The 17,462-nt window shown below is 40.3% G+C and overlaps 1 protein-coding gene across 1 annotated transcript in view; it reads left to right on the forward strand.

Moving 5' to 3' along the window:
* Positions 1 to 17,462, forward strand: part of Scn11a (sodium voltage-gated channel alpha subunit 11) — an 86,493-nt gene that overhangs the window by 47,843 nt on the left and 21,188 nt on the right. Inside the window, exons 14-22 of the mRNA XM_078026470.1 lie at positions 548 to 916; positions 2,503 to 2,934; positions 7,873 to 7,980; positions 8,658 to 8,775; positions 10,487 to 10,641; positions 13,445 to 13,618; positions 16,083 to 16,184; positions 16,595 to 16,849; positions 17,009 to 17,062. Of these exons, the coding sequence (XP_077882596.1) occupies positions 548 to 916; positions 2,503 to 2,934; positions 7,873 to 7,980; positions 8,658 to 8,775; positions 10,487 to 10,641; positions 13,445 to 13,618; positions 16,083 to 16,184; positions 16,595 to 16,849; positions 17,009 to 17,062 (1,767 nt within the window). The remainder of the gene's footprint in view (positions 1 to 547; positions 917 to 2,502; positions 2,935 to 7,872; positions 7,981 to 8,657; positions 8,776 to 10,486; positions 10,642 to 13,444; positions 13,619 to 16,082; positions 16,185 to 16,594; positions 16,850 to 17,008; positions 17,063 to 17,462) is intronic.

The following is a 17,462-nucleotide window of genomic DNA, read 5'->3' on the forward strand; positions in this document are numbered from 1 at the left end:
TTGTTCACTATTTCAAATAATTCTCTTTTTTTGGTAGAGTGTTCTTAGATGTGCTTTTCTGTAGATCCAATAATGTCAACTGCAAACAGTGACAGTTTGACTACCTCCTTTCCAATTTGGATGTCCTTTATTTCTTTCCTTTGCCTGACTGCTCTGGCTAGTGCTTCTAGTACTACATTGAGAGTGGACATCCTTGTCTCAGGTGTACAAAACAGGTAATGAGCTGGAATTGGCCCAGGGGCCTGAGTTTGCCGACATCTGGTATGTTAGAATTCAAAAACATTCATGTTATATAATAAAATTTGTATGCTCAATTGTCATTCTAAACCTAAAATCTTTATCATTAAAGAAAATTAGAATGAAATATTTCTATTTTTAAATGACAAAGGGACAGGAAGTTGGTGACCATGTTCAGGACAGATTTGACTTTTAAATAAGTTTTAAAGTTATCAGTGTTGTGATTTAGGAATATGTCGTTTGCTTTACAGATGAGCAGTTGGAGTTTGTTCTTAACTGGATTTTCTTCCATTTTTTTTTTTCTCAACAGCTGAGGGTCTTCAAGTTAGCCAAATCCTGGCCAACTTTAAATACACTAATTAAGATAATTGGCCACTCTGTTGGAGCTCTTGGACATCTGACCGTGGTCCTGGCCATCGTGATCTTTATTTTCTCGGTGGTTGGCGTGCAGCTTTTTGGCTCTAAATTCTGTCGCCAAAAGAGTGCACACCTCTGTTCTGTCTCTGAGGACCCGTGTTTGCGGCGCTGGCACATGGGAGATTTTTACCACTCCTTCCTAGTGGTATTCCGCATCCTCTGTGGGGAATGGATCGAAAACATGTGGGCATGTATGCAAGAAGTTAACAAACCAATGTGCATTATTGTCTTTGTCTTGATATTGATCATAGGAAAGCTTGTGGTGAGTCTCAGATATTTTTTTTTTCCAAAAAGGGGGGTGGGGTGGGGAAAGTGGATATCTCTCAAATGTATTAGATCCTTTGACAACATTCTGCTCATGATAATCATAATTCTAAATAGAACACCAAGTACATCTTTAAAATCTTTCGAATTCGTTTTGAAGAATGTAGAATAAACATGAAACAATCATCCTTGACAAAGGGCCCATGTTGACTGATGTCCCAATACCTCCTGTATTCCAGCTGATTATTCTAAGCCAATCTTATTCTCTTTGCCAGTTACTGGCTGAGTTAAGCGTTTGTGACTTAATTAGGTCTGTAAGAAGTAAAGAGATGTCCACAGGGGATATGTGGGAAAGATTTCTTGATATTACAAGTATATATGAGGGGACAAAAAAATTGGTCTCTTTGCTTCTTATGGGCCTTTTTCTGACTGTAACTTCTACAGACACTGTAAACTTCATGAGATTATGAGATCATGTAAGAACCTCTAACAAAGGAAGGTAGAACCGAGCACTGAGGAAGGTGGAGTGAAAAGAGAACAAATCCACCTTCATGTCAGAATTGGTCCCTAATCTATTGTCAAACTTCTTGTTGTGCTTATTATGTAAGCTGGCTTGAGACCATTTCGGGAAGCTGAAAGCACTGATGTTTATGGAGAGGCTAGTTAGGCACACATTGGTAAAGGTATGAAGAGACAGAAGATTCACAAAAAATCCTTGAGTGCACATTCTCCAGAATCCCGTTGAAGCTATCATACAAATATGATGATCTACACAAGATCTCTTTATCCCAAGTGCCTGATAAATGATGTTCATAGACAGTAATGATTCAGAAGTTCAGAAAAGCAGGATATCACCAATGGAAATGGGGAGAGAGCATCAAGAAAGGCTTTGAAGAGATATGGTACCTGAGAAATCCACTTAAAAGGCAAGAGGACATACAGAGGAGAACTTGAACTGGAAGGTATATAAGTGTGAGCAAAAGCCAAGTAGGTAGATGTCCACTGATCTAAATTTAAAGTGATCTGTGCTTCAAAGGAAGAGTTGCAGATTTGGTTCAGACCTCACTGAATCATCCCTAATACCTCACTGAGGTTAGGGATGAACAGGGTCTAAAGAGACTATAAAAAAAATACATCATCTCCCAAAATGTGTGAATAGCAGAGAACTTCACAGAGGTTTGGGATACCGGATCCTTATTCCAGTGGGCAATTCCAGCAAAAATCCAAGCTTGTCGTTCCAACTGACCCTTAAGTTCCATGTACCTTCTATTTTGCCACATGATGATTACCTCATCTCCTTTACCCTGGCCAGGGTTTGCACTCCTTGTTGCTTCTATGTAGATTAGCTGGGTTTGGCTCTTTGCATCCCTTAACTTCAAGTTCTCTTTTGTTTTATCATCTCCATGCCTTCCTCAATCTTTATTTTATAGATGAACTTTGTTGGGAGAGAGCAGGACCCACAACTCTCATTTGACTCTTTAAGTCTTGGGGGAAATGTTGTTCTGGAAATTCACTGTACCTTTGCATTTGCTAAAATTTCCATTCTCCTTATCCACCCCGCCCCCACCCCTACCCCCGCCCCAGGTGCTCAACCTCTTCATTGCTTTATTGCTCAATTCCTTCAGCAATGAAGAGAGGTATGAAATCTCAGAAGGAGAGGCCAGGAAAACCAAAGTGCAGTTAGCCCTGGATCGGTTCGGCCGTGCTTTTTCTTTTGTAATTCACACACTTGAACATTTCTGTTGCAAGCGATGCAAGAGGCATAACTTACCAAAGCTAAAAGAGATGACAGCAGACTCTGATGCAGAGAGCAAGGACATTATTCCTCTGGCTGCAGATATGAAAAGGGGGTCAGAAGCCCAGGAGGAATTTGGAGTACTAAACTCTGCACAAAAGACTTTCAGCCTTGGGTATGATAGGAGTTGGCTGGCCCCACTTGCAGAGGAAGAGAATGATGTTGAATATTTTGATAAAGATGATGCATCATCCATCATGCACTCGGAGGCTGAAAGACAGGTATGACTGCATTTTTACAAAGCTAGAATTACCACGAAACTCTTGTTGTGGTAACTGTTCTGAGCACCATGAAGGAATAATAAGAGTATAAAATGTAGTGCTGCTCTTTTGGACCCCTGTGCACATCCTAGGGCAGATTTCAGTCAGAGTCCTCCCCAGGTGGCACAACAGGAGGTGTCAGAAGAGTTCAGAGGGGAGCGATACTAGAATGGGCTGGAACAACAGCAAAAAAGTGCCTTTGGTTAAACCTGGTAAGAATGTAGCACTAGTATTGCCCCAAAAGTGAGGGAAGAAAGGGTGGAAAGTGAAGTAAATAATAATGATAAAAGAGACAGTTATGGGACCAAACTTGGTCTTCCAAGGGACCCGGCTTGTGCAGAAGTGGTGGGAGATGAGGGCTTTTGGTGGGCCTTGGTCTATTCAGCTGCTGTAACAAAGTGTCACAGACTAGGGGGCTTCTAAACAACAGACATTCATTTCTCACAGTTCTGGAGGCTGGGAAATCCAACTTTGAGGGGCCAGGAGATTCAGGTCTGGTGAGGGTCAGTTTCCTGATTCATAAATGGCACCTTCTCACTGTGCCCTCTCATTGGTGACCCATAGGCACCAGGGTGCAAACAAGCTCCTGTGGACCTTTTAAAAATAAGGACACTAATTCCAGATTCCATAACTTGGCTATTCACAATAGCCAAGATAAACATGGCTATGAAGGTATCTCGACAGTATGATGACTTTGATTCCTTCAAATATATACTGAGGAATGGTGTAGCTGAATCGTAAGGTAGTTCCACTTTTAGAATTTGGGGGGAACTTCAATAATTATTTCCAGAGCATCTCCATTAATTTACATCTCACCAACGAAATAGAAGATTTCCCCCCGTATCCTCTTCTAACATTTATTATTTGTAACCTTGATGAGTATCATTCTGCTTGGGATGAGATGAAATCTCAATGTAGTTTTTTTTTTTAAAAAAAATATAGCTTTATTTATTTATTTTTATGTGGTGCTGAGAATGGAACCCAGTGCCTCACACATTTGAGGCAAGTGCTCTACCACTGAGCTACAGCTTCAGCCCTTAAGGTAGTTTTGATTTCATTTCCCTGATGACTAAAGATATTGAATTTTTTTCATATAATAATTAGCCCCTGTACTACTTCTTTTGAGAAGTATCTCTTCACTTCATTTGCCCATTTATTAATTGGATTATTTTGGCGTTTGGATTTTGTTTGGGTTTGGGTTTTGGTACTGGGGATTGAAGCCAGGGGTGCTTAACCACTGAGCCACATCCTCAGCCCTTTTTATTTTTTATTTGAAGACAGGGTTTCACTAAGTTACTTAGGGCCTCACTAAGTTGCTGAGGTTGACTTTGTGCTTGTGATCCTCAAGCCACTGAGATTATAGGCATATGCCACTGCACCGAGCATTTTTTTGAGTTATTTGTATTTTGTGGTCATTAATCCTCTGTTGGAAGAGTAGCTGGCAAAGATTTTTCTCGAATTTTGTATGTTGTCTCTTCACTTTGTTAATTGTTTCCTTTGCAGTGCTGAAGCTTTTTAATTTGGCGTAATCCCATTTATCAATTCTTGCTATAATTTCCTGAGATATAGGAGTTCTATTTTTTATTAATTTATCTTCTTTTTTTCTCTGTGTTCTTTGGATTGCATATCTTTATTGACATCTTTTAAGTTCACTGGTTCTTTCTTCTACTAATTCAAGTGTACTTTGGGTCCTTCTAATACATTTTTCATTTTAGTTATTGTGCTTTTCAATTCCAAAATTTGTTTGGTTCCTTTTAAAAAATTTAATTCATGTTTATTGATATTGTGTATTGAATTATAATTGTCATCATGGCATCTTCTATTTCTTTATGGATGACTTATTTTAATTCTTTAAACGTATTTTTAATGGCTGTCTTGCGTTCTTTGTTAACTTGCCCTTTTCTGTGCAACTTCTGTTACCTGCCTTTTTCCTATGTATGGGTCACATTTTCCTGGTTTTTGCATTTTTAAAATTTTTGCTTAAAATTGGACATTTTAATTAACATGTTATAGCAACTCTATAACAAAGTTTCCCTTGTCTTCTCTGTGCTTTATTTATTTGATGCCTTGGCTAAACTAGTATAGTGAAGGTCATTCCCTTCCCAAACCACAACTCTAAACACACACACACACACACACACACACACACACACACACACTGCAAAGTTTTTGGCATCACTCCTCAGAGAGAACAACCCAGAATGTACACAGTCAGTCTAAGATGACAATTGTTTTAGCAGGGCTCTCTTTGATGCTCTGCTTCTATGATCTCTGTCAAGTCATCAGCCTCATTTGATATCACATCTGGATTTTAAGGTCAACTGATTTTTGCATAATTACTCTATTATCTTTAATGATGCCATCCGGCATGCATTGCTCAACATTGTAATCCACTTAAATGCAAGAAGAGATAGCATTTAAGGACACTCTTTTGAATTTTACCCCAAAAGATTCTTCTTGGATGTTTTCTCCACAGTTCTCTGTGGTTTATATGATGACCTAATTTATTGCCTTTAATCAAGAAAAACTACCAGCCTCTTCATGTTTGCTTACTACAGAATCTCCATTTCTCCATTGTTTTCAAGAATGCCCATAGGCCTGAACTTTCTCTCAAATAAAAGTCATTTTTGTTTTGTTTTGTTTTGTTTGTTTGCTTTTTATTGGTGGATTGCTCTGGAATTCTTTTTTCTTATGGATCCCCTCACACCTTAGGAAAAATCTTGGAGTCACTATTCTAAGTACTTAACAGGGGCAATAGCTTTTCTTCTGGTCAGTTTTCTTTTTTCAGTAGACCTCCAAAGCCTCTGCTGGCCAGGCAAGATGAAGTGAGAATGATCAGGGTCCCAGTATTCTCAGGCTGCTCCTTCAACAGTCAAGTCTCTGTCCTGTGTGTGTGTGGGGCGCTGAATGGAAAAAGGGAGCTCACTTTTTGGCCACACTCACAAGGAATTTAGACTCTTCCACTGAAAGAGGAGATGAGAAGTACTGGTGACCTTAACTCCTGATAAGGTATTGTATCCCTTGATTAGGAGCTGAGGGTCAAGGAACCTTATGATCTTGGCTATACCTGCCTCACTTGGGTTGGGAGTCTGGAAGGAGAAAGCACCTCTTGGCTCCAATACTGTCGATAGACTTCTGCTGTCCTTACTGAATTTTAGTATGTTTTCTTAAATGAGTGTTTTGTCCTGTGGTGTATACTCTCAGGACAATTTTCAGAGACTTCAAAAATTCTGAATTTTTCACCACTTACATTTATTCCCTGGAGAGGAGGTTCACAGAGATCCTCATGTGTCATCAAGTGTGTGAAACTCTATGTATTTTTTTTTCTTTTTCTTTCTTTCTTCCCCCACTCCCCAGAGCAGGGGGCGATACGGGGGATTGAATTCAGGGGCGCTCAACCATTGAGCTACATCCCAGCCCTGTTTTGTATTTTATTTAGAGACAGGGTCTCACTGAGTTGCTTAATGCCCCACTGTTGCTGAGGCTGGCTTTGAACTGTGGATCTTCCTGCCTCAGCCTCCCGAGCTACTGGTATTACAGGTGTGTGCCATGGCACCCGGCTGTATGTTTTTTTCTTAAAAATTAAATGCTAAACTTACTAATTTTAATGGTTCTTTTAATTTATTACATTGCTTTCATATTTTCTCAAGTGCATTCGCCTCAGTTTTTATTTTGGGGGAATTTGATTTTATGTTATATATTTTGGAACATTAGTTTGAAAGTTCATGTTTATTGAAAGAATCTGTCACTCTCTCTTACAGCTGAAGTTCTATGATTGTCTCCCATACATCCTCTGGGACATCCATTTCAGAACCATCTCTCTTATTACCAACCTGGGATTTTTTTCTAATAGTGACAGTAAGCATATTGCAGATCTGGTCACTGAACCAGTGGGTACTTTCGACCAGGTCTTATTTCTTAGGTTGTACTTCCTTTTTTTCTCTTAGGTGAACAGCTTTCTATTATTGTAACTAGGAGCATTTGACACAGGTTTTTGTCGTTGTTGTTGTTATTGTTTTTTAGCCTTCTTCCTTAATTGCAAGAACTTCATCCCAATAGTTTCACCCCTCAGTTTTAACCTCAGATAGAGCTCTGTTTCCTTTTCTTACATGAAGCATTTTTAGGCATCAGTACCTGTTGCTACGACTTTATATTTCTGTTTAGTGTCTGCTCTGTTAGTGTGTATACTCCTTTTTGTGTGTGTAGGTATGTACGTACGTATATTTGAGGACATGCATACATGTGTATGCATATTTATATGTGTTATCACAAATGATCAAAGGGTAGATATAGTCTTAAATCATGGTCATATTTGCAGAAACCCTTCAATAGGATGAAATTCTTGCCTAAGCTGTGACTTCATGCATCCTTTTCAGATATACTCCCAGATTATTGAACCAAATTTATTTATATGTAGTTCTGTATTGCTGTAGTCTTCTTTATGCATTTTGCTTCCTGTTTTGCTATGGAAACCCTCTCTGCCCCCAGAAGATAAAAAAAGATTATTTTCTAAATTTTTCTTCTCAGTGTTTTTGCTCATCTCTTTTTATATCAGACTATCACAAGATTATAGGTTTTATTTTTACTATATAATGGCAATGAATATCAGTACCATTTATAATAATTTATTATATTATCTGAATTTTTTGGTGGGTATTTTGATTATGTAACTATTTTGATTATGTAACTTTGAAATTCAGTTTCAATTATCTGTTTTATCTAGTAGGTTTCTCAGAATTATTTCACATTGAGTTCTTCCAGGGCAGTTCTTTAAAAGAGAGTAATGTCACAGACTATTCTCATGACACTCAAAAAGCTACGTAGAATTCAAACTTTTTTTTTTAATCTCAAAATGTCCAGAAAAAAAATATTAATTTACTCTGGGCTTCTCTGTGACAGGCCTATGACCTTCACCAGGAAAAGCCTGCCATCCCAGGAGATCAAAGTGTGGAAATTGATGTGTTTCCTGAGGAAGAAGTTTATTTGGCCGTGCAAAATCCCAGAAAGGTAATTTTCTTTGGGAATTGTCAGAAGGAACATGTGACTCATCCACACACCTCCACAAGAGTCATTATGGAAAAATATCTAATGCAGAAAGAATCACCAGAATTGAGTTTTAAGTAGAACATTTTTCAACTTTGCTACTATGACATTTAGGGCAGGACAATTCTTTATTATGGGATTTTTCTGTAGACTGTAGAATGTTTAGCAGGATCCTTGACCTCTCTTCACTAGATGCCCAGTAACATCCCCCACCTCTGCTTGGATGATTAAAAATGTCTCTTACAGGGCAACATGACCAAGAACCGCTGGTCTGGATCTACTGTTTCACAAATTGAGATAGATTAAAGTTAGAGTCTCAGCAGAATGGTCTTCTCATTACCTAGTTCCTGACTGGGATTAGGCAACCTTCAGGGAAGACTTTTTCCTCCCTACAAAAAGACTCTTCCTGAGTCATCATATGCCTTGCTGTTCCTGAGCCATGGAGAGTAGTTAGTGAATTCTCTCCTGAAGTCGGGCTGATCAGAGCACTTAGGAAAGGACCTAACTCGACACCCTTCAGATCTCAAAGCCCTTACCTCATTGGTTTCTTCCCTAGCAAATCAATAATGAAGAATTAGGTGCTACCCCGGGGAAACAGGGTCTTGATAAATGACTTCCTCTTTCCTTTTTCTGATGCACAGAAGTCTGATGCCATCAGTATTCCATCAGAATGTAGCACTATAGATCTGCAGGAAGCCTTTGGATATTTATATAGAATTGTTCCCCAACAAAAGCAACCAGAGAGATGTTTGCCTAAAGGTAAGTGGCCATATTCTTCATACAGTTCAAAAAGTCTTTGAATGGTATTTCTGATCTTTGTAGCTCTGTGGTTTTGGTAGTTGTCTTCCTTTTTCGTAGGGACAAAAGGAAAGACAAGGCATCCAGAGATTCTTGAGGCTATTATGGGGTCCATGCAGAGGGGATTTCAGGAAATTCTTGATTTAGTTGGGCTCCACTCACACAGCCCAACAAGAAGGACAAACACTCTAGAAAACTTCCCTAGAATGTCCACTAGTCAACCCGTCTACCACATTATATAGTCCCTGGACATTCATTGTCAGAATATATTTGAGGTTGAAAACCAAGAGAAGAACTTGGCTATTTTGTTTATTACCTTCATCTCAGGATCCAGACTTCCTAAACTCAAATTCTAGCCCCTCCCCTTACTAGCCAGGTGACTTGTTCAGTGTAGTTAACCTGTCTATGCCTCATTCATAAAATGGAGATAATAATGGCACCGACTGCAAAGGACTGTTGTATGAAATGAGTCGATGTAATTATATATTTGTATATCTAGTACAAGAAATAGAATATGGCCCAGATAATGGATCTGACAAGTATGGATCAATCAATAAACAAGTGATAACAAATTGATAAATGAACCTAAAAATTAAAAATTTCTCCATCCATTTGGAATTAAACTGGGTCTAGAAGGAACACCAAGAAGGGGTTTCTGATTTCTCTTCTGCATTGTTTGACAGCCCCTGAACTTCGAGGCTGGGGATTTTCAAGAGACTATAGTTCTCTTAATTTTCATTTGGCCTGGTCATTGAAGAAGGTGCCGGATGGCAACAGTGGAGATGGAGAAGAAAGGCAGATGCTAGAAGGACAGAGGAGTGGGATAAAAGATGGGAAGAAATAGTCTTTTAGGAAAATTAACCTACTGATGTTCTGAAAGATAGGGGGAGAAAACGGGCAGAGTAGGGAGACCTCATAGTGGCTTGGGAAGATGATGAGGAAAACAGTGGAATGTTGGAATCACCATGAAGTTAGGATCATCAGAACTGGGAGAAGAAGAAGGAGAGACTAGGAGAGAAGCACAGTGTGATCCATGCTAAAGGTTTATGTGTGTTGGGACAGATGTTCAGCTCTTTGTAGACTTCTTGATAATTGATCCAGTTCTTTCACGTATGGCTTGGGTGGGTTCACAAAGCCTTTGGCTATCCTTACCTCATTTCTTTGGACACAATCTGTACATGAGTGCCAAATATATTATTTCATAATTAAACAACCCACAAAACCTCAGAAGCACACAATAATAAACATGTACCTGCACGATTCGGTTGATCTAGTCTGGGTATCTGTGCAATGTTGTATGGCTTTCCATGTGAATCGTGATATTGTCTGGAAATCCACTAATCTAGTTTTAGCTCAACTGGGTCACGGCTCTCTACTCTACACGTCTATCATCCTCCTCCCAGAACCAATGGGTTAGCCTGAACATGCCTTCCTTATGGTGCAAGAGGGAAAGTGAAAACATACCCAGCCCAGGCTCAGCACTGGCACACCATGAAGGGCACTCCATGCTCTTGGCCATGGCTGAGTCCCTTCAGGGGATTGAAAAGAGACTCTGTCTGCCTTGTTAGGCCACAAGGCAAGAGATGCCAATAGAGGGAGGAGTGACTATTCGGAGCTGTTAATGCAATTTACTAGAGCTCCTAATGCTAGTGCTTCTTCTGATCCCTTTCAGGTCTGCATTGCTTCTTTCCCTGCTGTAGGAAGGACAGGAGAAAGTCTCTCTGGGTCATTTGGTGGAACCTGCGGAAAACCTGCTACCAAATAGTGAAACACAGCTGGTTTGAGAGCTTTATTATCTTTGTGATTCTGCTGAGCAGTGGGACGCTGGTAAATTATCATGGTCTCGGTGTTGACATTGCATTTCAGGGCAGCTGGGAGAGCTGCACTGACGGGACCCTTCCTGAGTCTGTAGATGTGGGTAGACCAGGCAGAGGGGGGATCTTCACTGGTGTACTTTTTAGAGTTTATCCTATGCCTGGGAAATCCTCAAGCCAAAAATGCTTTTATCTGCGGGAAAAAATGAACCCAAACCAGCACCTTAACATGAGTCCAGGCCTATCTATTTACTCCCAACCACCACCACCTTTTTTTGGAGAATTTCTACTTCTGCTGTATCTACACATTTCCTACTCCAGATAGCAATTCTCCCATCCTCCCTTTTCCTGAGGATCATAGTTCTGCTTTCTAAAAGGAGGGGACCAGGAGACACTGCTAGATCCTTCTAGACCTAGCGTGGTAAGAGTCCCTGTGTGGCTTGAAATAACACTAACTCCACTTGCCTCCGAAGTCATAGAGTCATCATTTCCTTTCCCTCCTCTCTTCACACCTTCTGGTCCTTCTTGTACCCTCTCCAGCTCCTCCCTGGGAATCTCTCTTATCACTTACCCCCCATCTCCTTCTTCCTCCCTCATTCCCTCCCCTTCTATCTTGTGTCTTCCCTTTAAATGGCCGCCATAGGGAACTAACAGCTTTTACAATTTGCTAGGCTAAGTGGACAGAGTCCTGGGTCCCCCTTCTTGATTTAGAATGACAGATCATTTCACATTATCTAGCAAAAAGAAAAGACAAGGAAATGTCTTGTCCCCACATCCCGTGCCTTCTAGCTAATGCTTTATATCCATGTGATCTTTACGTGAAAAGAGATGAGAATATACCAGAGCTCACCAGGGACTGTGACCAACATATAACCCCATTTAACTACTTAATGCAATGAAAATTATTTTTAGACAAAAACAAACAAACACCCAAATGTTTCTAGAACCACCCATTGAACTCCCTTGATTGATTTATATTGCTCGTCCATGGTCTAGGATTATCTGTAGTCTCCTGGTGATTACATGTCCACTTATTCCAACATTAGGGTTTCTTTGGTTTTATTCTACAAATAGTACTTGGGCTACCTAGTGGGTAAACAAGTGCCATTGTCAGAAGGCCCTAGAGACACACTTATGGGCATTGTGGAGAGACATTGTATAATCAGAGACCTAGCATAGGTACACAATCCCAGTTCTCATCTGCCTTCAGGAGGCAATGCAGGCATCTGGGCAGAGCAATACTGAATATACAAAGCAGAGAGTGCCAGGAGACAGATCCAGCCCATTTCATTGTACATATTTGTAAAAAAAAATTGAAATATGAAGAACTTAATCCATTGCCAATTCATGTGGTCTATGAGCCAGCAGCATCAGCATCACCTGGAAGCTTAGAAATGCTGTCTTGGCCCTCTTTTAACCTCCCGAATCAGAACTTACCTTGTAAGGAATTCTCCAGGTGATCTGTGCTTGTTAAAATCTGAAAAGTTCTGGTTTGGGCATCTAAATAATAATGAGAGCCTCCTGGATCATGACATGGGCTGGTTATAACTGAGCTCTGCTAATTCAGACTTGCTTACCAGTTTGATGCTAAGCTTCCAAAATGAGAGAGAAAATGAATCTACAACACTAATCAGATTTGTCTATCCTCAAGAGGCAAGCAGACAAATCCCTGACCTTCAGAAGCTTGGAGAGCAGTAAGGAAAATAAATGGCTCCATTATAGGCCAGATCATAAGCAGTGGGTGAAGTGGGACAGGTAGGGATTGGTACCTACCCCAGGCTTGTGGGAATAGGACAATTTCCTGTAGGAAATGACAGCTAAGCTCAGATCTCAAGGCTGAGATGGGGTTTGGCAGGGCAAGGAAGAGATGGAAGGTTTCTCTAGTCAAAAATGCGTTTGGTAGGAGGAAGAGAGGCTGTTTTACCCTTTCACATTCTTTTTTCCCCTGGTGCTATAGGCTTGCGTTCATGCCCAATAGGAGGGTTAAGTTCTTGCCTTCCTGAGCATTTTTCTGTGTCTTGGGCAGGTTTAATACTAGGCTCTCTTCTCTCCTTTCTTTCATTCTATGTATAGGCCAAAAGGACAGGTGATATCCTAATTATATCAGAATCACACACATACTTCAGGTGAGGGAAATGAAACAGGGTCTCTCTGAAAACCAGTATGTCTCGTTTTCATGATCACACTTAGTGAATGTTTAATATTTGAAGTGATTTATATTGGGAATTCAAGTCCAGAGCTGCTCAAATTTAGTGTCATGGCACATATAGAAAATGGTATTATTTGCAGGGAAAATTGGGTAAATGGCTAAGGCTGCTTGTTGGAGGAAATGACAGACTTCAGGCCCGGGTCTCAAGTGTGGGCTTAGAGCATTTGGACTCCATACCATCAGCAATGGAGAGACACTGCATAAAGCCACTGAGAGGACTAGGAAGATGAAAGAGATGGTCTGTGCCATGGGGTGTTTCTGGAAAAGTTGAGAAGACACACTTGGCAAGCCCTGAAAAGATTAGGAAGTCCAGGAAGTGGTGTGGTGATCCACTAGGAAGATATTTTCTATTCTGGGGACTAGTGAAGAGAGACCATGGGACCCAGAGGGCAACAGAAGTATAGAAATGGCATTATCCATTTTCATGTACTCAGGGATTTGATTCCATTGGAAAAAAAAATCAACTTTCATTTCTTTTGAGCAAAACTGCATCACCAGGAGATGTGCTCGCTTTTATTCACAATAGCAAGAAAAACAAAAAAGTAAGCAAGGAGTGTTTTGCAAATATTCAGCTTGGCCTATGGCTGCATGTGATTTATTATTTCAGATATTTGAAGATGTTCACCTTGACAAGCGGCCACACGTCCGAGAAATACTAAATTATACTGACCATGTTTTCACATATATTTTCATCTTCGAGATGGGTCTGAAATGGGTGGCCTTTGGATTTGGGAAGTATTTCACCAGTGCCTGGTGCTGGCTCGATTTCATCATTGTGATTGTAAGTTTCCTATGTTTGTGACCGATGCAGGTGGAGGTGGGTTGGGGAAGGGGACTATTGAGGATTTGCTTTTCCTGTGTGCCTCTCCAAATTATTTACTTGTTATCATTGCCTCCTCACAGTACTTGTAACTCAATGTTTTTTGTCCAGTGTAATTTCATCCTTCTTTGTGCCCCACCTCTCATCCATGATACTTTCTATGCCCACCTTCCTAACCTTTAATGTCACTGGCTATTTCTTTATTTTTTAAAAAATTTGTTACATATGACAGCAGAATGAATTACAAGTAATATTACAGCACAATTTTTTCATATATAGTACAATTTTTCATATCTCTGGTTGTACACAAAGCAGAGTTACACCATTCGTGTCTTTATACATGTACTTAGGGTCATGATGTCCATCTCATTCCACTGTATTTCCTACCCTCCTGGCCCCTCCCTCCACCTCCCTCCCCTTTTTCTCTTTGCCCAATTTAGAGTCCATCTAATCCTCCCATCCCCTCCCCCTCTTATGAATCAGCATCCTTATGTCAGAGAAAACATTCAGCATTTGGTTTTGGGGATTGACAAACTTCAGTTAGCATTATGTTCTCCAACTCCAACCATTTTACCTGTAAATGCCATGATTTGATTCTCTTTTAATGCTGAGTAATAAGCCATTGTGTATAGCATGAAGATAAAAGATAAAACTATTGGAAGACATCCCTCTGAAGAATGCAGTAGATTGGGAAACACTGGGTATTTTCATGGGTCTCATCGATGTTTCCAAATTTGATGGAACAGAGATGGGGGTGAGGTTCCAGGTGAAAGGTGACGAGTGTCCCTGTTGAAACACATCTTCCCAGCAAGGAGGACAGTAATTTGGTAAAGCCAGATGAACAGCTAAGCTCTACCATCCTTCTCCCTCTGACTAGGGGCAAAGTAGGGGTATGTGGAGAATGCCTAATACTCCTTCAATAAGCAATGCTATTTCAAGCAAGAAGTCCATTTAAAAAATTACACATAGAAACATTTGAAGTTGATGACAAATTTTAAAATCTTATCATTCTGTCATATTCACTAATTTCTCTTAATTTGAAAAGTTGCTATTACTGCAGTGTAGTTGGCAGGATGTGTGCAGAATGTTTTGGGTTAATAGCAAACTTTGACATTGGCTTAGTCAGGGGCATCATAACTCCCTGGCCAGCTGAGCAACTCCTTATTCTAGATGAACCTCAGAAGACTTTTCATGACTAATAAGAATGACTGAAGCTCTGCAAGGAGTCACCCTCAGCTTAAGTTCAGCAGACTGCTAAGTTTTCATTTTGTGTTCTTACCAGAGCTTTCCAACCCTCAGTCCTATGCCATAAGGGAAAAGTATTGGGGAGAGAAAAATGCTTTTTATTTCACAAAAAGAGGCTATTTGAGAAAGAAAAAAAATTAGCAAACAAATTAGTTTTTCTTTATAACTTTTTATTTTTGATCTTAAAGTTACTGAAAAGGCGCAAGAAATAGTATTAAGTACTCCTCCTTCTCTTTCCCCAGCTTGACCAGTTAGCAATATTGTCACTCCTCTGTTTGCTACTCTCTTTCATTCTCTCTCTCCATTTTTTCTCTAAAATGCTTAAGACTGAGTTGCAAGCATCATGTCTCTTTACCTCGAAACCTGTCAACATGTGTTTCCTAATGAGGACATTGTCTGGCATAATCACAATACAATGCTCAAAGTTAGAAAATTCAGCATTGACCCCTAACTAAAACCCACGTCTGTTTTCCAGTTTTGTCAGTTGTCAAAACAAGATTCTTTATGATGAGTTCTTTCTACCCATCCATCCTCTACCCCTGCCCCAATTCCATACTATGATATCACTGTCATGTCTCTTTGGTTTCCTATGATTCACAACAATTTCTCAACTTTTTTTTTTCATCTTTCATTGGACAAATAATGTAAATGCATTATTCCAGCTTTTGTGGACCGTAGCTTTGCCAGACACGGAGAAAAGTGGACTCTCCATCTGCACCTTCCCTTCCAGAACAGTCTGACAATAACAATTGTGCTCAGCCTCTCAGAAAGGAGGCTCTTTTTTAAAAAAATATATTTTTAAATTTGTTCTAATTAGTTATACATGACAGCAGACCGAGTTTTGACATATCATACATAAATGGAGTATGACTTCTCATTCATCTGGTTGTACATGATGTAGAGTTAAGCAGGTCATGTCATTATATATGCACATAAGATAATAATGTCCAATTCATTCTACTATCATTCCAATCCCCATTTCCCCTCCCTCCCTTCACTCCCCTCTGTCTAATTCAAAGTACCTCTCTTCTCCCTCTATTGTGAATTAAGGATCTGCATATCAGAGAAAACATTCAGCCTTTGATTCTTTGGGATTGATGTAAGACAGGGGCTCTTGAGCCTGTGCTGAACCCTGGGCAAGAGTTAGGAGCACTCACCAGTCAGGTTCTCCTCCCACCAGGTCTCCGTGGTCAGTCTCTTCACCGTAAATACGTGGAAGCCCCTTCGGACTCTGCGAGCACTGAGACCTCTTCGAGCGCTGTCTCAGTTTGAAGGAATGAAGGTACATTCTCCAGGTGGATGGGTGGACATTCAGCTAACAGAGATATGGAGAGGAGCCCACAACTCCTTTGCAACTTGGGCTTTTCTTTGTGTTGCTAAGATTTTCTTGGGATTCTTCCCACCCAGTCCAGTGCTTACAGTCTAAGTGGTGGAGAAAAGTCTGGGATACTCCCAAGAGGTCTTCTGTGACAGTTGAGGCAGCTTCCCTTCAGGATCCTAGGGCAGCTGTCTTCTAAGTTTCTAAGCTCATCCTCAAGTTCTTCTCAGTGGAAACAGGAGCCAGGAGTAGAGCCTGTCAGACAGAGCTTCAAGAGAACCAGCCACGCCCATCAGGCCCATCCTGAGGTGATCAAGTGATGGGTGAGGCCTACACATTTGTTTATATTCTTCTTTTGTTTTATTTTCCTGAAGGTGGTGGTCAATGCTCTCATAGGGGCCATTCCTGCCATTCTCAACGTTTTGCTCGTTTGCCTGATTTTCTGGCTCATATTTTGTATCCTGGGAGTAAACTTCTTTTCCGGACATTTTGGAAGATGCATTAGTGGAAAAGATAAAAGCAAATATCTTCCTTATGTTGAGAACCGAAGTCAGTGTAATGAGACTTGGGTCAACCTGGAAGTCAACTTTGACAATGTGGGGATCGCTTACCTTGCTCTGTTGCAAGTGGTAAGTGCTGTTGGTGGATTTTTCACCCAGAGAAAACTTGTAAGAACTGTAAATATTTTTTTATAAAAACCTAGTGACTCCATTTAAAATGACAGAATCAGCTGTGTCTGTTGATGACAAGTCTGCAGTTGTATCCATGTTTCTTTGCTTCTGTTGTAGGCAACATATAAAGGCTGGCTGGACATCATGGAAGCAGCTGTTGATTCCAGAGGGGTGAGTTCCTGTTCCCCTATGTTCTAGATTGTTAGGGTCAAATGATGGATAGTCCCAAACTTCCTGCCTTAGAGTTTCCACAGCCAGAGAGTTCTCTGCCTTGTTTTCCTTGGGACAAAATTACAAAATACCAGTCTGATAAAACGGTATTCTAATCATGTTCAATTTGTATCTGAAATCCCAGTATTCTCTAAAGTCCAGTCTTCCTTCTCCATGGTGAATAAGAGAAGACTGTTCATGTGAAGGTGGAGCCAGAAGCCATATAATCACAGGATGTCTTGATTTTTCTCTAATCTCTTCTACAAATGAATGGAGAAGAAGAAACCAGATGTCAAAGACAACCTGACTGTCTTAGACTGTGAGAAAACTTTAAGACTGGGCTACATCTGAGTAAGAGAGG

The sequence above is a fragment of the Ictidomys tridecemlineatus genome, chromosome 2 (genome assembly GCF_052094955.1).
Source record: "Ictidomys tridecemlineatus isolate mIctTri1 chromosome 2, mIctTri1.hap1, whole genome shotgun sequence".
Classification (NCBI taxonomy): domain Eukaryota; kingdom Metazoa; phylum Chordata; class Mammalia; order Rodentia; family Sciuridae; genus Ictidomys; species Ictidomys tridecemlineatus.